Source organism: Fundulus heteroclitus, chromosome 22 (assembly GCF_011125445.2).
Source record: "Fundulus heteroclitus isolate FHET01 chromosome 22, MU-UCD_Fhet_4.1, whole genome shotgun sequence".
NCBI lineage: Eukaryota > Metazoa > Chordata > Actinopteri > Cyprinodontiformes > Fundulidae > Fundulus > Fundulus heteroclitus.
In genome coordinates, this window is record NC_046382.1 from 42,231,800 (window position 1) to 42,257,445 (window position 25,646).

The 25,646-nt window shown below is 45.1% G+C and overlaps 1 protein-coding gene across 2 annotated transcripts; it reads left to right on the top strand.

The window, feature by feature from the left end:
• Positions 1-367: 367 nt before the first annotated feature.
• On the top strand, positions 368-24,963 carry LOC105933292 (cardiolipin synthase (CMP-forming)). Of its 2 annotated transcripts, XM_036126234.1 has the most exons (26): positions 368-431; positions 603-725; positions 866-931; positions 2,362-2,444; positions 2,535-2,684; positions 2,849-2,946; positions 3,024-3,222; positions 6,938-7,023; positions 7,828-7,973; positions 8,077-8,151; positions 8,234-8,372; positions 11,684-11,714; positions 11,863-12,000; positions 12,119-12,179; positions 13,313-13,393; positions 13,776-13,971; positions 14,078-14,291; positions 16,427-16,636; positions 16,750-16,826; positions 19,642-19,765; positions 21,261-21,398; positions 21,959-22,088; positions 22,188-22,273; positions 22,516-22,584; positions 23,914-24,005; positions 24,846-24,963. In XM_036126234.1, the coding sequence occupies exons 1-26, from the start codon at positions 368-370 to the stop codon at positions 24,937-24,939; spliced, it is 2,970 nt and encodes a 989-aa protein (XP_035982127.1). In that variant the 3' UTR covers positions 24,940-24,963. The 2 variants fall into 2 exon arrangements, with proteins under 2 accessions (XP_035982127.1, XP_021177278.1); XM_021321603.2 differs by lacking the exons at positions 368-431; positions 603-725; positions 866-931; ... (15 more) ...; positions 16,750-16,826; positions 19,642-19,765 and adding an exon at positions 20,236-20,646.
• Positions 24,964-25,646: the final 683 nt, after the last annotated feature.

Consider the following 25,646-nt stretch of genomic DNA (forward strand, 5'->3'; position numbering starts at 1 on the left):
TGTGATATGTTAACAGGTAAATTAACTCGCTGACAAAGCAACAGGGTAACAAGCAAAGGATGGTCCGATCTGGACATAATTTGGGCAAACAGCTGCCCGGTACAACCAGCAGGCCTCCTCCATGCCACTAATGCAACCCTATCAAACTCCATCAGGGGATGGCGGGCTTGGCTGGTGCGTCTTTGAGCCGTTCTCCGTGTCCCTGACCCTCACCCGCCGTTTTGACGGACTGTCAGATGCTTGGGAAACCGCCTGATAGCTCTTGTGGAGTCACTAGATGCACCATCTCCTTCCTGACGTGACCTATTAACAAACCCAGTGTGTGTGATGTGTTCTTTTAAAGGTTTTTATAGAGCCTTCCAACACAATGAGTGCAGAGGGGTCCCCGAGAGGCTCGTGGAGAGGTGGGAGCAGAGGATGGAGAGGATCTGGTAACGGATGGAGAGGCAACGGCAGTGGATGGAGAGGAGGAGGAGGAGGAGGTGGAAGTGGAGGCAGTGGATGGAGAGGAGGAGGAGGAGGAGGTGGAAGTGGAGGCAGTGGATGGAGAGGAGGAGGAGGAGGAGGTGGAAGTGGAGGCAGTGGATGGAGAGGAGGAGGAGGGGGTGGAAGCTGGAGAGGACAGGGAGGGTGGAGGAGATCGTGGAGAGGTGGCTCAGCAGCGACAGGAGGAGGAGGAAACCGGGGAGGAGGGTCAGGAAACCCGGCTTTCAGCTCCCAGAGAGGTGAGCCACTGTATTTAACAGCCATTTCTCCTTCTGACGTCGTTTTTGCTAGGTTAGAATAAATCAAATGTCCTTTCAGCCTTGAGTTTCTATCCAGTGTGACAGTGAATGAGCTCATGCAGACTGCTGTACTGTTTCAGCGCCCATCCAGACTACTCTCGATGCTCTGTGTCCATACAAGGGATGGGCTCTGTACTTCACAGAAGGTATGTTGAGGGATGTGGGATTATATAACCGAGGGCTGTGCAACAAAGTGACTTTTATAGGCTTGCTGCCAGCAGTGCCTCGTAAAGCCTTAGCGTTCTTTGCAGTTTTTCACATTTTGGGCGTCCCAAGTTTTCCCACACACACAGAGCTCAGTGGATCTGTTTGGATTTTTATGCAATACACAAACAAAACGCAGGGCATAGTTGGCAAATTCAAAGAAAAGGAAATCTTTGCAAATAAAAACTCAAAGAGTGCCCCCCCCCCCAGTCAGTGTGTTGTGGGGTATGTCTTTGCCAGCTTTAAGCATCCTAACATTGCTCTGATATGGATTTTGAAATGTGTTTACATTTGTAGGTGAGACCACATTTAATCCAGGGGTTCCCAAACTTCTCCTGGTGGGCCCCCCTGTGATTTAAAAGAAAGTTTTCTCTCCCCCCTCCAACCAATCGTTTCTACAGCTGAACAGAGAAACGCCAACTGCAGTAAAACCTATAACAATAATATAAACTGCAATCTTCTTTAAATCACAAAACTACCACTTTTGAAGGGTTATTGTTTTTAAGTTTAGCTGCCTGTTGTACTGCGTAACTGAATTCAACATTGCTATCAATAGGGCTGTATGATAAATCAATAACAATAAATATCGATCGATAGACATATATCGATGATAGAAAAAAAGGGTCAATAAAAACTTGAATGAAATAAAAGTTTGCCTTCCTTATGCATTTTAGCCATGTAGGCTAATATTACAATCTTTACATCCTCTCAACCAATCACAACCACAGACCCAGAAATGCTCCGTCACAAAGCTCCGCCCCCTTCAAAGAGTTCAGAGAGCACACATTATTTTTTTATTTTTTTAAATATTCAGTTTTGGTAAAATGTTGAGTTTGAATTCAGTGTTTGTGTGTTCTGTATCTAAAAAGAAGTTGCTAAGCAACAGTATAAAATAGCCAGGGCTGCACTTATAATATATGTTTTCAATTTGTTGATAATTATTGATATCGGTCGATATTTTTATTTTATCGATATGCTTTTTTTCTATGTCGTCCAGCCCTAGCCATCAATATATAACTTTTAAATAACCTCAAAATTGATAATTTTTCCTGTCCATTTCTACCATGCCCCCCTGCAATTACACTAAGTCCTCCCTAGGGGGCGTGCCCCCCACTTTGGGAACCACTGATTTCATCATTTAATACTAGTGAGTCTGAATGAAGAGCATAGAGCGTTATCTGTGCAGACGACTTTAATGACTTTAATGACTGATTTTAAAGTTACACCGGACCCACAAGTTCTCGGTTTAGTAGAGCTGGTCTGCAAAGAAAAATATTTTTCATGCAGCAGCTATACAGTGTTAGTGTGATACTTTTATTTGTTGCTAACTTTTCTAATGTTTGGAATGTGTTTTTTTTTTTTTTCTGCTAAGGTTTCATAGAGAGCTCGCCCAGCGTGGAGAAGATCAAAGTGTTTGAGAAATACTTCGTATCTCGCATCGACCTGTACGACAAAGTCAGTCACGTGTTGTTCTGCTGAATGAAGGGGGGGGGGGGGCGTTGGGGTGAACAGACGAGTCAAGAGAACGGTGCCGTTTGTCCGCAGGACGAGATCGAGCGTCAGGGCAGCGTTCTGGTGGACCACGCAGATCTGACTGGGGACCAGCGTGTGCGTGAAGCGCTCCCTGACGTCGTGACAGACCTGCAGGAGCAGCCGGAGGTGATGCTGAACTGCCTGGGCGTGGCCATACATCAGGTGAGCGCCAAAACACACGCTTGTTTTTTTTTTTTTGCCGCCATAGCGTGTGACGTAAAGGTGGTTCCAACTCTGAAATTCATTCACGCGATGAATAGAAATAGATTTTAAGCCATGCAGTTGGCGAGGCTGGCGTTACGAGTGTGTGTCTGTGTGTGACTCAGGTGCTGACCGCAGATTTGGAAAAACAAGCCGCTGAGCTCCACGACGAGGAGCTTCCTGTCGCTACGCCAATCATCAACATTCCTCATATCAGCGTGAGGTAACGGCCACGCCGAGGAGCAGGAAGGGCTTTCGCCGGCACCAGCCCCCCCGCTGAAGAATCCCTTTCCCTCACAGGTTGTACAACTACGAGCCGCTGACTGCGCTGCGGACGCTGCGGGCCAGCGTGTACGGCCGGCTGGTGTGCGTGAGGGGAACCGTGGTGAGAGTGAGCAGCATCAGACCTCAGTGTACCAGGATGGCGTTTAGGTGCCAGACCTGCGCAGGCACGCTGACCCTACCGCTGCAGCATGGAAAATATGCAACACCCACCAAGGTGTGCTCACACACTTCAGGGACCTGGGGTCGGTTTCACAAGTTTGCTTACAAACTTAATTCTGTGCAACAGGACAGAGTTTTACTTCTTTTGCCGCGTCTCAGTCACAGGGCAGCATTGGCGTAGCAGCATAAAGCTTAAGCATTGTCAAAAGGAAATATCTATTGCCTGGTGCGGTGTTGATAATTAATCATTCTGAGCAACAAAAAGGCATTTTAAAAACCGCTGACGCTGTAATAGAGAGTTTGTTTGTGATGGACTCAGTGACTTCTAGGTGCTCCAATCATCAGCTCTCCTCTATCGTGCTTGATAGGTGGTATGGGCTGTTTGGGTTTAACCAAATGTGGTGCTGAGGGTTATGACCAAACATCTCTGCTTTACCTCCTCTGTCCAAATAATGTTTTAGAAGTCGCATGGCGCATCCGATACAACCTTTCTGTTCGAAAAAATAAAAGAACTCTTGTCAGAGGCATGTCAGTGTGTTTCTAATCTGAATAAAGCCAGGTGCATACACACACACATTATGATCGGGTTAATTGATAGTGTGCCCATATAAATGGTACAATCCGATGATTTAATCCGAATACTTTTTAATCCGATCGTGAAATTTTTTGCATGTAAACATAGAATCAGAATCAGAAATACTTTAATTATCCCAGAGGGAATTAGAGAGTCACCGTCTCTGCAATTTGGTTCAGCATTTCTTGATCAAATACTAACTAAAAGTGATATTTCGTATATGCTTGACATCTATTATCCACCCATCCATCGTCTTCTGATCATCTGAGAAAAAAAAAGGACCTCTCTCTACCCGGCGACACTCTCCTGCTCATTTTGGGGGATCCCAAGGTGTCTTCCTCCGGGTCTTCCTCCAGGTGGGACTTGCTTGGAAAACCTCCAATGGGAGGCAACCACCTCAACTTACTCTTTTTGTCTTTTTTTGGAGCAACAGGTCTTCTTTGGGCTCCCGCTCAGTGACAGAGCTCCTGAATACAAGAGAAGCTCATTATTTTGGTCCTGACCCTTATGTCTTGCTCATAGGTGAGGACCAGAGAGTAGACAAATTGTAAAATCAAGAGCTTCACTGTTGGATCAGCTGTGACACCGCAGAGTAAGGCCGGCAGTAGTGCGGATACAGCACCAGTCCGTCTATCCATCTACCCTGCTTTCACTTGTGAACAAGACAGGTAGATCCCTAAACCGCTCCACCTGAGGCTCTTTGAAAAGACCACGAACATCAGGGACATGCGGTTCTACCAGGGCGGGACCGTCCTGCTTGGATCAGTTAGAGTAAACGCCACAAGTCAGCAGAATTGCCATGTTCGACTGCTTAAACCACACATTTCTGCTTGTCCAACGGCCATCTAAATCCTGTCCAATCGTAGTAGTTGAACACCCCTTGATAAAAAAGTTCTGCCAGAACATGGTGTTGAGAACATGCAGGGAGACTCTCAAAGACAGGGCTGAGAGAACAAAATGACGTCCTTCGCTGCGGGAGCGAGAACAAACGTCTCGTTTCTCATGGCGTAGCAGCCTTAAGATCAGACTCTTATTTCAGCTGTTTGACCCACAGCAAGGCACTGCTTCGCTTCATGCTGACGGTCATGGCCTGAAGACGACAACAGAGCCGCATCAGCTGCGAAAAAAAACATAGATAAGACGCTGAGGTCCCAAACAGACACCCTCCTCCCCACGACTACGCCTAGAGATCCTGTCCAAGAACACAGATCAGTGACGAGGGGCAGCCCTGGCAGGGCCCAACCCGCTCTGGGAAAAAGCTTGACTTGTGACTTGTGCCAAGAATGTTGAAACAGCTATTGCTCTGGGCTCGCAAGGACTGCGTAGCCCTTAAAAGCAACATATCATGTACTCCCCTCAGCAGCTGTGCTAGGGCAAAGATCTGATCCATTGATCCAAGGCCAGAACAAAAGCCACAAAGCTCCACATGAAACAATCAGCCTGCCACTCCTTTTTCAACACCTTGGTTTAAGCTTTCTGAGGAGTGTGAGCCTTCATAGATGGAACACACTCAGCCTATTGGGAGCACCTCCCCAGCATGGTCCCAGCCAGGTCTCCATGTGACGTTAAAGAGGCCCCATATCAAGAATCTTTGCTGTCATTATGTTGTTACCATGATGAGATTTGTAGTAAGATACTGGCTCAGATTGAATTCAGATTACACATAACACACAGGCACAAGACATAATGTTTCCTAACTTTTCTTTTTCTCCACAATATGTCTACAAGTCTCTAAGTATTTACGTATTTAAGCCACATAAAACTGTAAAAGATTCCCTGAATCAAGCTGGACTCCATGCATGTAATTCTGTTCTCTGGTTCCAGAATCAGCCTTTAGTGCAGTGCTTCTCAATTATTTTCTGTTACGCCCCCCCTAACAAGAAGAAAACTGTTCGCGCCCCCCACTCCTCACCATGACTATCCATCCCTGCATAACATTTTATCCTTATTAACATTAAAGAAAAAAAGAAAGACATATGGTCAAACTTTCAAAGAATAACTTTATTAAATCGTGTTTTAAGAAATTAAAAATAAATAAATCCTTGTTTAAACTGTAAACATGTTTGACCAACTAATTGCACCATTGCAAAATTAAATCAGATCAATAAATATTTAATAATTATAATAACTAATAAACTACAAAAACTAAAAAAATAATAACTAATATATATTCAGTTCAGCAACATTAACTCAGGAGCACAATATATAAAACACTTGAGCCTACAAAACCAAAATGAATTAAACAATTTGTGCTCATTTTTTCTTTCTTTTTTTGATCAAAATGAGGAGGCAGTATCAGCTCCTCTGCTATGGTGTGGGGTTTTTTGCACTGCGCAATTTGGTACGCCACCTTATATGATGCTAACAGTGCTCGGTGGTTTACTGAAGTAGCCTTCACAAAGCGGGATAACTGTTGGCAATATTCAGCACGTTTTCGCTGAAAAAACTCTAGCGGCTTATCGGTGTGATTGGGGTGTAACATATTTAGGTGACGCGCTAATTTATTTGGCTTCATGCTGTCCGCTGCGAGCATTTTTAGACACAGCAAACACAGCGGTCTTTCCTCTTCTCCAACTGTAGTCACCGTGAAGCCAAGCGCTAAATACGCTTCGTCGTATTTCCTCGGCTTAGCTTTCGGGTGACTTTCTTTTGTCTCATTATCTTTGTCTCTCTCCGCTTTCCTTTTCATCCCTGTTAAAAACTTTTTCATGTTGGGGGTTGTTATGTTGAATAACGGAGGCTGTAGACAGAACGCAGACGGAGCTTTCTGTTGACTCTACACTGGTAACTAAGGCAAACCTGTAAGTCGTAAAATGTTGCACTGTCGCAAATGTGACAAAAGTAACAATGAGAGCGCCACTGCCCCTACTGTAGTGGATGCGCAATTACACTTTATACTAGTACGGCCAAAAAAAAAAAAAAAAAAAAAAAAAAGCCTGTTCCCCAGGGTCACACGCGCCCCCCCAGGTATTGCACCGCGCCCCCCCTAGGGGGCGCGCCCCACCATTTGAGAAGCACTGCTTTAGTGACACAGTTGTGTGTGTGTGTGTGTGTGTGTGTGTGTGTGTGTGTGTGTGTGTGTGTGCGTGTGTGTGTGTGTGTGCGCGTGTGTGTGTGTGTGTGTGTGTGTGTGTGTGTGTGTGTGTGTGTGTGTGTGTGTGTGTGTGTGTGTGTGTGTGTGTGTTTTATCGCGCAGTGTACCCAGCCTGGGTGTCGAGCTCGTTCCTTCATCCCCCTTCGCAGTTCTCCTTTCACAAAAACAGTAGACTGGCAAATCATCAAGTAAGTGGCTCCTGATTACTTGTCCGATTGAAATGTGTTAAACTGTTGCAGAAATCTTTCAGTCACTGCAGACTTTGTGGTGAGACGTAACAAGAAAGCAGCTCAGCAGATTCAGGCTGTTCTCAGGCTTGTTTTGGTTGTAAACTCTGGAAATAACGTGGCTGTTGTGGATGTGGTTGAAGGGTTTCATGAGTTATGTTGAACGCAGGTCACACTGCTTACATTTTATAAAGTATTCTGGAGCGTTTGCCCACTAAATGCAAAGATAAAATTTTGAATATTTAAAAATAGGCCGGCATGTAAATCAGGCACATTCATTTTAGGAACCAGAAACCTGTCTAGAAATAATGTAATAATGCAGTTACAATGACGTGGAAGGCCACTCGGGAACAGAAATACGGAGGCTGCATGAGAGTGAAAATCTTCAACACAAATCTTGACTCTTTTCAAACATTTTAGAGACACATCTCATTTTCATAATAAAAAAGTCATTTGTAACAGAAAAAAGAAGAGTTTTAAGCTGTTGGTTTAGGCCCACTGAGAATCTAACAGGTACTGCTGCTACAGACTTATTGATGTAAAACGACAAAAACTGCCTGAAAACACAAGAAAAAGAGCAGAAACATTTGAGAGGAATAAAATGAATGTTTATGGTGAATTCAGGAAAGTTACCGTATAAGGTTCATTTCCATATGAAATAGAAGAAATTGACTTTTGTGTTTTCTTTTATTAAATCCCACAAACAAAATGTAATGCATGCCCAATCGGTTTGTCGAGCTCTTGAAATGACGTTTCTTGCCTCAGGGTGCAGGAGTTGATGGGCGGCGAGCAGAGGGAGACTGGACGAATCCCTCGCACCGTGGAGTGTCACCTGACCTCTGACCTCTGCGACAGCTGCGTCCCTGGAGACACAGTCACTGTCACAGGGATAGTCCGAGTCATCAATGACGGTAATATTTGATCATAGCTACACCTGATGGATAGAAGACAGTCTCTGTTCCCGTGTACGGGATAGTTCCACCCAGAAATGAACCATCTGCTGTCTGACTGCAGGCAGTTCCAGAGGAAATAAAGATCAGTGCATGTTTCTGCTCTACATCGAAGCCACTTCAGTCAGTAACACTAAAGGTACCGTCAGTCACCTTCTTGATTTGTGCAGGATTTCTCTCTTAAGAGTTCAGCACGGATTTAATCCCAAGCGATTGTTTAGGTCAGCTGTCTAAATCTGGAGGCGAGGGGTCTGGAGGATCAAGAGAAGACCGGACTGGAGGAGAGGAGTTCAGTCTGAAGGAGCTCTATGCCATCCAGGAGATCCAGGCGCAGCCAAACTTGCTTCGCCTTATCGTACAGTAAGTTGCTCGCTCTGTCGAGGACCTCTGACTGTGTTGTGCTGTGTAGCATTATTTTACTGGTTACCATCACATCAAACAAAGTATTTTCCAAAGTGTCGATCATGGAATGGGCAAAGCTGCCTGGCTCTGCGGTACTCTGTCTTTTTTCCAACACTTCTGTACAAAACACCGGGCATTTACTGCCCTATGGCAATCGTCGAGGGACATTTAACCAGCATGTGTAAAACAGGAAAACATGTTTTTTCTACTCAGCAATGATGAAGACGATCTTTTATTTATGCTTTTCTGGTAAGAAATAATGCACATTAAATGTATTCATTCATTTATTTATTTAACAGACACAAGTTCCACATAGACACAATAAAAAATAAACACCCAATAATAACACAACAAAGATCTTAAAAGACTTTCATACCAGTGCTTCCACAAAAACGACTGATAGCGTTGTACACTGACTGAGGGGTGTGACATCATTAAAATAAGATTATTCTGTGAGCTACATGAACATAAACGTATACATCGGGTTTTTCATTAGTACCTAGAATGTCATGACCTGCATTACAAAACATTTCACTTGCCCTACTGAACCTGGGTTTCTTGAGCAGGATTCTTAAGGAGTCATAATAAGCAACCTTAAGCTTCTGCGTGCTTCTCTTTTTAAATCTCCACCACAACAGAGCTGTGGTGTACAGTAAGTTTTACATAAACTGATCTTTACCTCATTTCAGCACATCCTCAGCAGAGGGTTTGCCTGTGCAGACAATATATACAACAGTGCCTGATATCACTGATGTTACAACAATAAGTAACCCTAAACGTCATGATTTATTCATTTTCTTAAAGAATGATGATAGAGGAGAAAAGTGACCTGCAGAAACACTCAGCACTGTGTTCCAGGCTTCCAGCAGTGTTGCCACGTCCGTTTCTTATCAGCAACTTTGGGCTTGTTCATCTATACTGTTTACAAGGTAGAGCTAATAGAGCTGGTTGCTTTCTCCTGCAAAAACTGGCAAAACCGGAGTGGCTTCCTGATGCAAAGTTTTATTTTTATTTTAAACGCTGCTGTCGGGGCACAGGGATAGAATATTATTCTACTAAGCTTCCACTGCTTTGTAAAAGTTTAAAAGTCATTCATCCTGACCTAAAACAGCTATCCCGTCAAACAGGCAGCTCTGTGCATGTTGTGTGTGTGTGTGTGTGTGTGTGTGTGTGTGTGTGTGTGTGTGTGCAGCAACTTTTTTCTGAAGACTTATGACACAGACTGAGTGGCAGCCGTTTGTTAGTGGCTAGCGTTAGCCTCCTCAAATCCCCTTAACAATGTTTGTTTAATGGAATATGAGTTTGCGTGGCTAACTCTTTGGTTAGGAAGCCATTGTCGCCCCTCCCACCCGAGTGGTGAAAACGGGTCACCACTCGGGTGTTATCTGCTAGACTGTGTCCAAGACCGTCCATGTGTACATGCTGCCTTGAGATAGCTGACCCATCCCCATAACAATCCCTTTATCCATATCTATGTATGTCACATCTCTGACGTACATGGTGCCTGGATGAATCATCTGTTATTTTCCCCATAACTGCTTTTAGCAGCTTTAACAACCTGTAGCTTCATGTAATATCCAACACAATCAGATGAACAATATGATAGTCAGCAGGAATCAAAGCCAGAACAGTGCGTACACATGGCTTTTCACTGCTGTGTCCAGTACAGCAGCTCCCCTTAAAAACACTGCAGCAATGGCTGGATAAGATATGAAGATGTACAGGAGCTAATGGAGCTATCTGCTTGTTTTCACTCAGCAGAATGAAAACAGTGATCTGTGACTGCTGTGGTGGCTGAGTGGGGGGTAGATTTATTAGAGTCTTTAGTTTGCAGAGCTTAATGTTGTATTACAGACAGGCATACACAGGGGCGCCAGTTTCAGGTTCATTAGATGTGAGTGTGCGCACTTCATGGTGTTTACATTTATTTTTTCTAATCGGGTAAAATTACTCAGCTCTGAGACACGTTTTTGTTTTTTTAAGTTTAGGATTTAACTTTTTTCTATTTTATAGTACTTTAATAACAACAGATAAACTTTTCTGTTTTGGACTTAACATAACGCAAGACCTGTATGGATCTGTTGAGTTTAAACTAGATGAAATGTTAAACGTGTCATACATTTTAAAGTAAAGTTAATAGGGGATAAATTGTGAGGTTCTCGTTAGGAAGCGGTTTGTTCCTCTGTTGCAGTGAGGCTTCCTTTCTGTTTCAGATTAGTAGACGGTGGAGCAGTGGTGGCGCAGCATAGAGCGTGTGAGTCGTGTAGGGAGGCCTCGGTCCTCAACGCGGCTGTCCCTGGTCCACATCTGACCCGTGGACCTTTGCCGCATGTCTTCGCCTCTCTCTCAGCCCTGTTTACCAACAGTCAGCTTACAAATAAAGGCCACTAGTGGCAAGAAAAAAATAATAATAAAAGGAATGCTTGTATTCAGCATCTTTCTGTAAAAAGGGAACCAACATTAAGTTATATTTTCTTGGAATTGGTGTATTTGTCCTTGATCTGAGCAGCAGGTGAATGATCTACCAATGGAATAAGATTTTTGCGCTTAAAATAGGAACAACTCATCTCCATCATCTTATTTCAAGTCTAATATATAGAATTATCTTATTATAGGGATCAAAATACTCATTTCATTAGCAGATAATCTTTGCCTGCTCAAATTAAGGGCAAATACGCTGATTTCAAGAAAATTGTACTTACTTGTAGTTCCCTTTTTGCAGTCTTGTTCCTTGTTCTGGTCCTACTGACCCGTGCCCCTACAAATGAGGCTCTTATGCAAATGTGATTTATCTGTACTCAAAGTTCTTAGACACTCTGACCAAAACCCAGAATACAATTTTATTTAACTGTTTCCTAGAAGCAAATAGGTGTAGAATAATTAAAGTTTTGGGGGGAAATTTGCAATTTCAAGACTTGATTCTCTGTCCCATGGTCCGTATATCTTTCTGCTGTTTTTCTTTTCTTTCTGCTCATCTCTTTGTCCATCAGTCATCAAAATAGCACCAGATAACAACACATAACAGTCTCAATTAAATACAGTCATACAGACAGACATATTTAAAGTCAGTTAGCTGTTGTACACGTGTTTTAAATCTTGATCAGCTGTAAATTCCAGATTTGCTCTGAGTTCATTTTTGACTGACGGCGTGCAACATTTTACTGCCACTAATCCGCTGGCAGATGCAAACTCCTGACGTTTCTCCTTCAGTTGAAAAGTAATGTTGATCTTGTTTGTTTGTTTTTTCTGTTTTTTTTTACTTCTTTCAGCTCTTTGTGTCCTGCCATCTACGGCCATCTGGTGAGTTCAGACTGAAATGAGACGTCCTGGATGTCAGCTGTGCTGCTCTTACTCAGCTCATCCTGGGTTTTGTTCTTCTCTGTCAGCTTCTCAGAAAGCGTTTTTCCCCCTCACCTTCTAATAAATTTATTTCCCTGTGTGTTGGCAGCTGGTGAAAGCTGCCCTTGCTTTAGCGTTGTTTGGAGGCAGACAGAAACACACAGACAAGAACAGTGTCCCAGTCAGAGGAGATCCACACATCCTGATAGTGGGAGATCCGGGACTGGGGAAGAGTCAGATGTTACAGGTACGGAGGACGAAGGGCTTTGGCCACACTCAATGATCCCTTCATACCAGCAGTGACTGAGATGCTTGTAGTGTTAATAGAATTGCTGTGTTTTCTGCTTTTGTTTTTCCTTTTTCAGGCGGTGTGTAACGTGGCTCCCAGGGGAATCTATGTATGTGGCAACAGCACCAGCACCACAGGTGAAATGGCTTAAAAACTGTACCGTCACAATAAAAGAAAAGTACACGCCTTTACAATTCCAGGCTTAACTTTTAAGGACAGAACATTATTTGGTCCTGTCCAGATTATGAAATTATTTGAATCTGACCACAAGTGTATAAAAACAAACAACAGATTTTAGATTATTTACTGAACAGAATGATGCCAAAATGGAAAACCCATGTGTGAACTATTAAGTGCTCTGCATGCACTGATAACTTATAGATCCACCTTTGGGAGCGATATCAATGCGTTGAAGGCTGTTCTGGGATCTTTGTTCTGATCCGTTGTGTTTGGAGTTCTCTGAACACGGTACCGTTCATTCTGGCCAAACATCTCCGCTCTGGTGTCGTCGGGCTGAAGGACGTTGTTCCAGAGGTCAACGCCAGAGGTGGTTCATTCTGAACTAGTTCTGAAAACCAGAGTTGTGCTGCCATTTTGTTCTCAGACAGAGAATTTCCTAAAATAATTGCAACCCTTCTAGAATAGCCACATTGTTTGTTTTCTAATCATCCTATCACTGCCTTCAACCTTTAACACTCTGAGGCCTGAAGAGTCTGGAACGGAGCTCTTGGAGTTGATTTACTCGATTTCTGAGCTTTGCATGGTCTGACCTTGCTGGCAATGATTAGCAAGTGTCTTTAAATGTTTTCTCCTTATGAATAATCGTCCTCTCAGCAGAATGATTAAAACCCTTCCAGAATGGAGGAGTAGCAACAATAACATTCCCAGAGTCACATCTGATCCCTTTATTTTATTAAAACACGCCTTTGTGCTCCGGGGCAGAAAACAGCCCAAAAGCAGAGCGTTGATAGCGGTGGCCTCAGCTACTCTCCCTCCTACATCCTGTGGAAGCAGCAAGCCTGTACTTTGTTTCTCCCACACACCTCGTTCACTCTGCCTTCATCTTTGTTTAATGAAAAATGGCCGCCACGTAAAACCTGTTGTATGTTTTATCCACTTGGTAAAGAAACGGGCAGTTTTTTATGTCCGGTAAGAGGATGTACTTTCTTTTTCCCATGACTATATCTTTTTTATACACTGTATATTGTGTATGTTCTGGTTACAATATAGTCTGGTTGAAACTGTAACATTCTGGGGTTTGTTTCTGTAGGCCTAACAGTGAGTTTGTCCAGAGAGGCAGGGACAGGAGATTATGCTCTGGAGGCCGGCGCCTTGGTGTTGGCTGATCAAGGTAGTAAAAATAGATGTATTCACAATGTTTTGTGCATCTTGAGCCATCGTGATATTCTTAATGTATGGATATAGAGATATATACGGTAAATATAATTTAATGCAGTTACAATTTCTCCACTTTATGTTACTTATGTGCTTAAGTAGTCTATTCAACAGGTAAATCTTATTTTAGAATAGTATTTTTGTTTTTGGGCTCTGACAGCAGAAATAAATGTATTGCAAAAACCAAAAAGATTATATTGGTATTGAATTTGTAAGTATTTATTCTTAATAATTGCTGCAAACTATAAGGTCAGAGTGTTTGACTATATATTGCCCATCACTAGTGGGCAGTGTGGGTCTCAGATGCACTTTGTGGCTCCTGCTTTCTCTACTTTTAGGCCTGTGTTGCATTGATGAGTTTGATAAGTTGGGGAACCAGCAGCAGGCTCTGTTGGAAGCCATGGAGCAGCAGTCAGTGAGTCTGGCTAAAGCTGGGATCGTCTCCTCTCTGCCTGCCAGAACATCTGTTGTTGCTGCTGCTAACCCCGTTGGCGGCCACTACAACAGAGGGAAGACCGTCTCCGAAAATCTAAAGTGAGTTTGCTCAGCGGCCACCAAGAAACGTCAGTCCTGTCTGCAGCTTCTGGAGGAGGACGTCTTTGCAGACGAGCTCAGTTATTCACTAGGTGTGTGTCCCTAGAATGGGCTCGGCCCTCCTCTCCCGCTTCGATGTCGTCTTCCTTCTTCTGGACATCCCGGATGAGTCACATGACCGCCGGCTGTCAGAGCACGTCATGGCAAACAGGGCGGGGAAAGGCAGAGCCAGCAGCGCTACGGTCTGCAGGACCAGCGATGACATGGAGACCTCCATCCTGCTGCAACACTCGACCCTGCCGCTGTCTGAGCGCCTGCAGGTAAAACCGCTCAGCAGTCTGACCGCATGGCACAAACATCTGGCCTTCATTTATCAGCTCGCTCCAGATGTTCCTCCCCTCACTGAAAACGTTCAGATGTGACATTTCAGAGGCCCGTTCGCTCTGTTGGGAGGGAGTTATGGGGATTCTGCATTTTCCTAGTAAACATCATGCCACCTTTTTAGTTTGGATATCTGACTGAGCCTGCACTGCAAAAACGGATCTAAAAATAAGTAAAATGTTCTTAAAGTTAGTGTATTTATCCTTGATTTGAGCAGGTAAATTATATTATCTGCCAATGGAATGAGTATTTTGACCCCTAAAATAAGATATTTAGACATCCTGCACTTGAAATAAGATGATGGAGATGAGTTGTTCCTATTTTAAGTGCAAACATCTTATTCCATTGGCAAATCACCTTATTTACCTACTCAAATCAAGGACAAATGCATTCATTTTAAAGAATATTTTACTTATTTCTAGTTCCGTTTTCACAGTGTGAAGGTTAAGACCATTCAGAATCAGAATTATGTTCACTGGCTGAGAACTGGCAGATATGTGTATCCGTGCCATCTGCCAGGAAACTAACACTGCTTTTCAGATAAAGAACATTAAAGCTATTATTGAACAGGAAACTGGGATTTGTACGACATGTCTGTGGTTCGTTTAAGCTGTGAGGGAGAGAGCAAGGCCTTAAGCAGACACCAGGAAGGCTAAACAAAACCTTTTCTGAGCTTTCAGCTGCCGTCTGTCATGGAACATGATGGATTAGAAATGTTGGCAACTATGTTCATATTTTCTAGGAAGTACTGTTAAATGATAATGCTAGCAGTTTTAAGGCTGCTTCACATGGCAGGATTTTTAGCCCGATTTTTTCCCCCCGATCTTCCTCTTCCGACAGGCTCTGACCATCACCGTGGCTCTTAAGATAATCTTACGAGATATTCCTTCCTTGTGTGGTGTGTTAAAAGTGATCTGGACCGCCCCGACCTCAAATCAGGGATATCCAACATGTTGGATTGTCTTGGCTCGATATCCTAGCGTGTGTGATGCCCCCCGAGGATAAACGACTTGTTGAATGTGACGTGTAGCCAACCAGGAAGCGCGGTGACGTAAACCCTGAGGGGAAAAAAAAACGGCTCACCTCCACATCTACGTGCAGCAAACATAGAACCCCTGTTCTCGCTGTCTCCACTGCTTTAACCAACGCCTTTTCTTGTTAGGATTTTTTTCCCTATTAAAATCAGTCCACAAAATATCCCCATTATTCTTCCTCGTCGTCCATGTTTATTTTCTCTGAACTCACGTTTGATCTCGAGAGGCTTCACAAGATTTCCCGTCTGACACCTGATTGATCCTGAGTGAAATGTGTGTGTGTGTGTGTGTGTGTGTGTGTGTGTGTGTGTGTGTGTGTGTGTGTGTGTGTGTGTGTGTGTGTGTGTTGAGATTGATGTTGACCGGACACAACGCGCTCTACGAATAAACCTGTTCTAGCTAAGATTCTTTATCATTACGTGTGTTGTCTCTCAGGCTTTGAAAATATACCAGCTATTTTAAAATCCTGCTTGTGAATCAGCCTTTACTTGCTAATATAAGATGCTATATTTGTTTTTAATTGTTTGGAAAAGCCTGTTGTACTTTCAGGCAAAAGTTGATGTTTCCGATGCTCCAAAAAGCTTTTGTTTCAGCAGCTGGTGTCAGTCCAGCTGGATGTTTAGGAAGCTTCTGTAGACCTTCTGCTCTGATCCAGGATGTTTCTCTGTTTGCTAGTTTTATTATTTAAATCGCCTTGCCCAGTCACAGGGTGGCAGCTTTAATGGTGACTAGAGGAGCGGTTGAGCTAGACTGCTTGATCCCAGACTTCTTGTTGTGGAGCTCGGTTGTCCTTCGTTCTTCTCCAAATGTTGCTGTTTCTGTTTAACACCAGAGCGGGGTGTAAGCTAGACTGTAATGGAGGAATCCTGAAAGGCGGCTTTCATTTTGCAAAGGATGTTGATTTTATTTCTACTCTTTGCCTTCTATTGAGAAATTCCAACACTGAGCATTAGAGCAGAGAGGTCGGCTGAAGCCTAACCGTTCCTTAGTATGAGTGTTGATTTTGTTGGGTTTTGTCTTTGTGCTCCATGACCTACAAGGTTCCTGCAAGCGAATCGGTGGATGTGATTCCAGCGTGTTTGTTGAGGAAGTACATCAGCTACGCTCGCCAGTACGTCCGACCCACGCTGTCTCCTGAAGCAGCCAAAACCCTCCAGGACTTCTATCTGTCGCTGAGATCCCAAGGCCACTCGGCCGACGCCACGCCCATCACCACACGACAGCTGGAGTCCTTAATAAGACTCACTGAGGTGGGCTTCTTTTGGGTTTAGATGATGATGGTTATAGTATACCTGAAAACATCTTCTGCTGAACTCCCTGAATGTGTTCTGGTCTTTTCTGGTGATTGTTTGCCTTCATGCAGGCAAGAGCCAAGTTGGAGCTCAGAGAAGTGGCGACAAAAAGTGATGCTGAGGATGTGGTGGAAATCATGAAACACAGGTAACTGCGGCAACGGCATCTGCGTCAGGAGAGGAAGAGAAGGGACTATAACAAGTCGAATGCTTTACTTCTGTGTCTCACTGGTTAGCCAGTTAAACAAGTTCACCAATCCTAAACGCCTCTTTCTAAAGGTGTTCATATCCTTTGAACTTTTTTCTTGAAATTTTATGTGACCAAAGAAACATCTGGAATGCGTGATGTGTATTTGTCTTCAGACCCTCTGAGTACAGAAGGCTTTGTGAATCCACGTTTTGCTAAACTTAAAGCAACAAGTTATTTTGGGCAAACCTTTAGCAGCTTTGTACATGTAGAGACTGACATTTCTGCTGGGCTGCAGCTGGGCCATTCAGTTTTAACCTTTCCATTGTAGCTCTGGCTGAAAGTGTGGGTGGGTTGTCTTGCTGCAAGGTGAACTTTTGCCCACGTCTCAACCCTTTTTGGATCTTCTTTCTGGACTTTCCTGTGTTTAGCTCAAACCCTCCTTCCATCAGCTCTGAGCAGCTTTGCTGTACCAGCTGAAGAAACGCATCCCCACAGAATGATGCTTCCACCACCATGTGTCACCACGGAGATCTTGTGTTCAGAGTGATGTGCGCAGTTAGTTTTCTGCCCTACATAGTGTTTTGTTTCACAGAACCACAGGATTTATACTGAGGTTAAATTACACACAGGTTTGGCCCTGTTTGCTTATTACAGGACTTTTAAAGGCAATTGTTTGCACAGGATTTTATTTAGACGTATAAGAGTAAAGGGGGTTGATGCAAATGCATTCCACACGTTTTGTCTCTCTATTTGTGAAAAAGTTGGAGAACCATGAACTATTTTCAATTCTCTGGTTGTAACATGAGAAAATGTTGAAAGGTTTAAGGGCTATGAATATTACTGCAGTGTAATATTTCATTCATTTGTTGTCAAATCTCTATATTTTCACAAAGGCATTGTTAAATGTGGCCATTTTTGCACTATTATGTTTGAAGTAAAAGCAGGATTGTTTCTAGAGTTCAGACCTGTCTAGTTGTGCATTTTGCTTTGATGTAAATGTCTCTGCTTGTGTTTGAAGTCTGGCAGATACATATTCAGACGGCCTGGGAAATCTGGACTTTGAACGCTCTCAGCTTGGCGCTGGCATGAGTCAGCGCAGCGCCGCTAAGCGACTAGTCAACGCCCTCCACTCACACGCCCAGAGGACCAATCAAAAGCAGTTTGACCTACAGATGCTTCGATCTATAGCCGACAAAATGAACATAAAGGTGAAAAAATCCTGAAAAATGATAAATTAAAAATAAATTGGTTTCTGATACATCTGGTAAAATCTGATCCTAGCTTGTTCTACAGTTCTCATTCTCTGTTTGCTGTAAACTTTATGCTGTTGATCCCTTCCAGGTGATGGATTTTCAAGGTCTGTTGAATTCCCTCAACGAACAGGGTTTCCTGCTGAAGAAAGGGCCCAAGTTGTACCAACTGCAGACCATCTAACTGCTACACTACAGAAGACACGGTTTACTCAGTGTTCAGTCAGCTATCTGTAAATACACCAAGGGTAAAACCTCCATGGGGACAAGATTCTCTTGTAACTAGAGGGAAGGCTGATGATCTCAGGAAAATTTAACAGTCTCTAAAGACGGCAATAAGTGAGGTAATCCAGTTATAAACTGCAGAATCTGACAGCAATCCATGTCTTTGGCCTCAGCATAGCTGCAAATGTTAATAGATCTAAAAGGAAACGGTAAATATCACAGGTGAACTGGATGAATATATGTCATATATATATCACTAGATTTCAAAACAACTCGCCTGAGACTGATCCTAATTCACTTTATCACTTTGTTTATTTGTCACAAACCCAGGTTCTCAAATATGAGACAGTTTACTTAACTGAGGAGCTGTGTATTATATTTTACACACCGCTGACTTTACAGCACAAACGATTCACTTTAATAAGAAGGTAATCCACATAAACTCTTGTATCTGTACAGTGTTTTTATTGCTTAGAAGCTTTAATTACTCTATTTTCAAAAATGTAATTTGTCTTTAAGTAGATAAATGTGTAAAAATGTACAACTATTGTTTCTGTTTGTATAAATTCAACATATGGAAAAGTATAACCTAAATAAACATATTTCAGTTATAAACTAATATTGTCTGTATCGATCATTTTCTTTATGCGACACTTTATTTTGAAATGGGTTTTTAAAATACTCTCATTTTGTAAACAGCGAGTCTGTCCTAACCGTTTGTGCATAATTTTTATAAGAAATGTTTACCTTTAACTATTTTAAAAATGTTTACTTTGTAAATATACAATAACTACAGACGCAAAACCTGAACTATTTTGAAGCCCACCTAAAAATGTTTTAAGACGCCGTGTGCCGGATCCGTTTCCGGTAACATGGCAGCCTGCTTGCCCATCTTGCCCTCGCGAAGCTGCCGTCGGAGTCAGTAACCCACTATGAGCGCGCGGGGACACGACACACGGGCAGCCGGTGAGTAATGCGAGCCCCTGGAAGATGATTGCGACGTGTCTGGGTCGGATTTCTGCTCCGCTGTTTCGCAAAGCGGCGAGCATTCCTGAGCGCTGGACGGGCGTGTGTCGGCTCGGGCCCGGAATATGGCGGCTCGGACAACCACCTGCCACGGTAAGCGCGAGGCTCACACAGCCTCGGCTTAGTGGCTCGTGGCTCTTCAAGCTCAAGTGGACGGACTGCCGGGGCGCGTGCTTCAGCAGGAGCATCCAGGGAGGGAAACGGCCCGGACTCGCGCGCGGATCCGAGCTCGTGCACCGAGGAGGTCTCGGAAGGTCAGCAGCCGCTTGGAGACCGCTGTCGCTGCCCGGAGGGCGAGGACTCAGCAGCAAGAAGACCGAGGAGGCGCCTGACAGCCCCGCAGCAGCGGACAAGGACACGGTACCGGGAGAGGGACTGTTCAAGTTCAAAGAGCTGGTGAGTCCCAACTAATGGAGGCGAACATAGCTGCCAAACCTCCTTCTTCAGGCCACAGAGCTCCTGCCAGGGACGTAGCTAAGCCACCAACAAGGTGCACAGACAGCCGGTACGGTAACAACCCCATTAGACACAAATGCCCACGCAACAGTATATAAACGTTATCATTGTTGAATAATTTATATTGTTCTTGTTTTTATTTATTTTTATTGTAAAAGTAATGCATTTCGATGATATCCTTTTGTATTTGAGCAGCAAGGTTGAGCTGAAGAGACGATGGGGAAGTTTAGGCGTCTGTCTGCTTGTCCCAGCCAACAGTGTTTTCTCCCAGCAGGGTAGTTGATCTAATCTGCATATCGGGGATAAGCATTCAGGGAAGAGACACTGTTGTTGATGTGGCAAACATCTTCCAGATTGGACTGGAGGTCCCCTCCGCTGAGTTAAGGTCCTTATCTACAGGTCTAGGTTGCCATAGATGACTAAGTCTGTTTCGTGGTTTATCACGATGCCACTCAATCTGCTGATTTAGAGGCTAATCGGGATCTGTTTTTGGACAACTTGACCTTGCTGCTGGTTCATCTCGACCTCCTTTCGGCCCAGATGACGTCTGCTGAAATAACCGCTCCGGAGAGGGACGCGCTCTCCGTGAGACGCGCTCCCTCCTCAGTTTGCTGAAGATATCGCTGGAGGGAGGGTCGGCTATAAGAGCGCTCCCCCTGCCTGTGCCACGTCTCAACGGGAACGCAGACCTGAGGAGGGCACCTCCGCCGGACGCTTGGCCTGGACGGGATCCGGCTGCAACTGGTCCAGATCAGAAGGTCATGGCCTCGCAGAAGGGAAGGAGGAGAGCACCGCTGCCCATCGAGCTCTTCACACCCAAGGTGCTCGAGTGGAGGACCCCGGCTCGTTTGGGTTTATATCGTTGATTAGCGGGGCTAGCTTTTGCAGATGTTTAGTTAGTGTCTGTGACAGGAGTGGGGTTAAAGGTCGCGGATCACTAATGTTTCATAGGGTTTGTCAGAACAGTAAGAGAGTTTTAGTTGTCTGAGGTGTTTTTTTTGTTGTTGTTTTTTTCAGAGGTGTCTGTAGGGAAGGACCACCAGCAGTCATAGGGATCAAACAAAGAGAAAATCCTGCTGAGCAGTAAAGTTTTAGGGAGGAGTGTGGAAGAGCCGGGCTCCTCCAGGTGATCTGGGCTTTTGGAGCCATTTAACTTTGACTCTTTATAACAGCAGAGAATCTCCAGCTGGGACTTTGATGAACCCTGTTTCCCCCAGCAGTGCAGCTGCAATGTTCTCTTATTTTTGCTCCTGTGTCACCAGAACTCCCTGGTTATTAAAAACAACTTTCAGCTGATAGGACTGGACCAAACGGAGCTTCGTTGGTGCGCCGCTGACTGCCTCCTGGAAAGCCTGCAGTGATGACGGATTTTTGTTTGGTGTTTCCCTCCGTGAACTCCCAGCTCTGACCCGTTTGCATCATCTCCTCTCTGCAGTACGAGAACCCGTGGACCGTGCCCAACCTGCTGTGCGTGTGCCGCATTCTGCTGGCCCCATACCTGGGTTACCTGGTCACCCAGCAGCACTTTGACCTCAGCCTGGCTCTCTTCACCCTGGCTGGAGCCACCGACCTGGTAACCACTTTGTCTTCAGTCCCTTGTTTATGCCAGTCAGGGATTCTAACCAGCCTGTCCACATATTTACCTCCTTGGTAAATTAGGAAATAAGGCAGTGGTTCCCAAAGTGGGGGGCACGCCCCCTAGGGGGAGTTAATGTAATTGCAGGGGGGCATTGTAGAAATGGACTGGAACAACGACCAATTTTGAGGTTATTTAAAAATGATATATTGATGGCAATGTTGAATTTAATTACACAGTAAAATAAGCAGTTAAACGTGAAACAATCACACTTTCAAAGTGGTAGTTTTGTGATTTTTAAGAAGATTGTTTTATTGTTATAGGCTTTTCTCTGTTCAGCTGTAGGAGAGATTGGTTGGAGGGGGGCGGGAAAACTTTCTTTTAAATCACAGGGGGCACTAAGAAAGGTTTAGGAACCACTTGGCTAGAACCCGCCCGACAACATGAAGTTGGTTGGTTGTTCGGCCCGTCAGAACTCTGCAGCTCTGACCCGATCTGTCCGCAGCCTGAAGTTTCTGCTGAATATTGTCACGTCCGTGTCTCTGCTCCCGTTTCAGTTGGACGGCTTCATCGCCAGGACGTGGCCCACCCAGAAGTCGGCCCTGGGCAGCGCTCTCGACCCGCTGGCCGACAAGATCCTCATCAGTGTTTTATACGTGAGTCTCACCTACGCCGAACTAATCCCAGGTACACCACCCGCCCGCCTCCCGCTCTCTCTGACTAACGCTCCCCGAGCCTGACGGCCGCGCAGCCGCCTCCAAGCTAACGTGTCGCCTTTCGTTGCAGCTCCGCTCACGGCTCTGGTGATCTTTCGAGACGTTGGTTTGATAGCCGCCGTCTTCTGGGTCAGATACAAGACTGTGCCTCCGCCGGTGAGCTCTGCCGTCATTGGCGCCGCCTCAACCTGGTTCTGACGCTACACTGTTTGATCAGCCCTTCCTGTCGTCTTCTAGAGCAAAGAGCTCCACGCCTTGCTTTTATTACCTAACCTTCAACGTCCTTTGTCTCGTGCAGCAGTGTTTGTGTTTGTGATGTTGATGTGGAAGCTCAGCAGAATTATGACTGCTGGGCTTCAGCTGCATCTCCTCACCATGTGGTGTTTCTTGTCGTTCAGGTGACCCTCAGTAAGTTCTTTAACCCGTGCTACACTACAGCCCAGCTGAAACCCACCCTCTTCAGCAAGGTGAGCCCTCCATCGCAGTTCCATCACTCCGCTTAACTCGCTGTCTGTTTTTATTCCTTCTCATTAAAGTCAGCCTGGAGGAGCTGCTGAAGCTGGCACCAGCGGTTCATCCCTCCTTAGCAAAGATGACTTTGACTAAAAGTGTGGCTGTGACCCGTCTGAGGCCTTTAATCCAAAACCTTTAGTGCCTTCTTTTTATGTCCTCCAGCAGCTCCTCTCCGTCCGTCCTGTGAGAGGGAAAGAACCGCCGGTGCCCAACTGTCCAGGCGTCTGTAGCGCTGGACGCTCATTACTGGAGAAAGTTGTGTAAATGAATCAGGCAGCGGCAGAGAATGGCAGCATTTAAAACATAGATTCCCTTTAGTGGATCAATGTCATTTCACATGATGGAATATGGATCTAATGGATCTCAGTTGAATGTGCCGCTTGTTGCTGAGTAGTTTCTCTGAGGATGAATGCTGAGTTTGTTCTGGGCCTCTTGTTGGGTAGAGTGGGTTTAGAACCAACAACTTCAGGGGGTTTAACCAGCTAGGTGGGAACTGAAGGTTACATTTGTTGGGGATTTTCTCTGGGTCCAGATTCTAAAATATAGACTCATGGAGAAACGATCCTGAGAAAGTAGTAGATAAGCCCCACATTTGGTGTAATGCTGTGTGGGGATGTGGCCTTCCCAGTGGGAACAGTGGTTGTAATGTGTTTTTACTGCTGGGTTCCTGGTACTGACCTGCTTTTTAAGCCCAGTCCGTGTAGGTAGAGACCGTTCTGATGTTTGCCATGTAATCAGATCTCTGCTCTGGGTTATTGTCCTGATGCTCAGTGGTCTGTCTAGTTGTTGTTTTGCCGTGAAGTTGCAGAAGTCATGGTTTCTGCTTTATTTCGTCCACTTTGTGCAGAGCAGCGACGGCAGCTGAACAGATTACACAGCACACAGCAAAACACGTTTCCACCAGCTTGGCGGTTCTGCTGAGAAGAGTGCAGCTGTGCAGTCAGACCTATGGCAGCGGCTCGGTGCTGGTGTGTGGGTGCCCTGCTGTTGGCTGAGGTGTTAAAGCACCTTTCTGTGGGGCTGTGTGTAGAAATGCTGTAACATCTGTAACATCTGCAGCCACCTCTGGCTTTCACCTCATTGGAGTTAGAGAAAGCCATTCAGTCATGACTGCTACAACCCCACATTCAGGACATTTAATGGCTTTCTCGTCCCTGCCTGATTAACCTGAGACTAGTTAACAGGAGAACGTCTCATCTCCTGAGCAGAGACCAGTGAAGCTAGTTTGTGACGGGGATCGGGTGAACACAACAGAAGTTCTCAACCTTTTTCTTTTTGTTCAGGTCAACACAGCCATCCAGCTGTGCCTGGTGGCCGCCTCTCTGGCTGCTCCGGTCTTCCAGTTTGCCGACAGCGTCCTGCTGCAGTGTTTATGGTAAGCACCACACACCGCTGTCCCCCTCCTCCCGCCGGGTTCCTCGTCTGTAGGAGGAACACGGACCAGAGACCAGCAGAACGCGCCGCCGGTGCCAGACTCCTAAATGTCAACTCATCTTAACAAATCCAAATCAGATTTGAGACGAGCATTTTATCGTTACTTTGTGACCTACGTTTGAATACTGAACCCAGTGAGAAACGGCACAAAGAAGGGAAAAATAAAGTATAGATAAAGCAGCAGGAATGTTAGTCCTAGGGACGTAACAATCAGAACGAGACGATGAGACGAGAAGCCAAAGCACGTTTTCCTGCAGTGAAACATTCATCATATGCAAGCAGAAACAGCCTAAACGTTCCTCTTTTTATGAGGATACGTAATGATACGGTTTGGTGATCTATTCCGTTTTATTCTGAACAGTTAAAATAACAGCATGTACTAATATAACAGGAATGGATGTTGCACCTTCATGCTGAGGTCTGCTGCAGCCTGCAGACTCCCAGGACCGTATCTTCAGTTTTGTTATCCGTTTTCAGTTTGGATCAGAGAGACAAACGTTTCTCCTCAACACTAATAAAATCAGTTAATTAAATTAGTAAAGTAAATTTAAACTTGAAATGGTTGCCTTTTTTATTAAAGAACTTTAGAGAAACATGTACTTTTCCACCTTTGCATATGAATGCCTTGCTTCTGGAACGATGTGTGCTTGGCACCACCACTAGGGGCAGTAGTCCATCAATCAGATAATTGGCTAGAAGTGTTTCATAATTTCTCACTACATTCACAACCTGAATTAAAACTGCACCTGAACTGAAACCTGTCCCGTTTATGATGTTGCAGGTATGTAACAGCTGTGACCACAGCAGCATCCGGATACAGCTACTGGCATTACGGCCGCAAGACTGTTCAGGTGCTGAACACCAGGTCTCCATGACGCCCGCCACCACCCCCCGCCACGCCCCCCCCCCCCGCTGGACGCCTGTAGGATCCCAGAGAGAAATAGAAGCAGCTCCTGCAGGGACACCGGCCAAAGCAAATGTAGAACGGACAGACAGACAGATGGAGCGTCGCCAGGAGCTCTGGAGACGCTTAGATGTGACGAGGCTTCACGGGTCACCATGGCGATGACGCACGGAGAGCGAGCGAAGCCGCAGATGGTTTATCGCAGAGACACTGAAGCGGCGGCCGTGCCAGCGGGCGCGTCCAGAGCCACGTGCACAGATGGAAGCTGCAAACATACATAAAAATAGAGGCTCCGCCCACACCCTGACACGCGCACGTCCGCCCATCTGGCCGCACACTCCTGTCCTTCCTGGTGCGTGTCCTCCAATCAGCAGCCTGCGCCGGCACCCAAACCGTTGTCCCGTCAACGTCATTTTTGTAAGCCAATGATTTGAGATTTAAAGAAATAGAAAAGCCGCTCCGCTGTGTGTTGTCGCTTTACTGGACGTACGAGCCGTCTTCGTTGTGACGAGCCAGAACTCTGACAGCTGAGCCATTTACCGCCAGCAGGCAGGTTTAAATAAAGTCCATGAAAGGCAAAGACCTCCCAGGTCCTGCACGTCCTCTTCATCCTCATCAGTTACTAATAGAGCGTCACAGCCTCCAGTTGGTTATCTAGGCTATTAATGGCCACCGTGT

Coding starts and splice junctions, on each gene's coding strand:
- LOC105933292 (XM_036126234.1), top strand. CDS start 368: ATGAGTGCAGAGGGGTCCCCGAGAGGCTCGTGGAGAGGTGGGAGCAGA. Junction 12,001..12,118: donor GGAAGAGTCAGATGTTACAG/GTACGGAGGACG, acceptor TTCCTTTTTCAG/GCGGTGTGTAACGTGGCTCC. Junction 19,766..21,260: donor TGTTCAAGTTCAAAGAGCTG/GTGAGTCCCAAC, acceptor TCCTCTCTGCAG/TACGAGAACCCGTGGACCGT.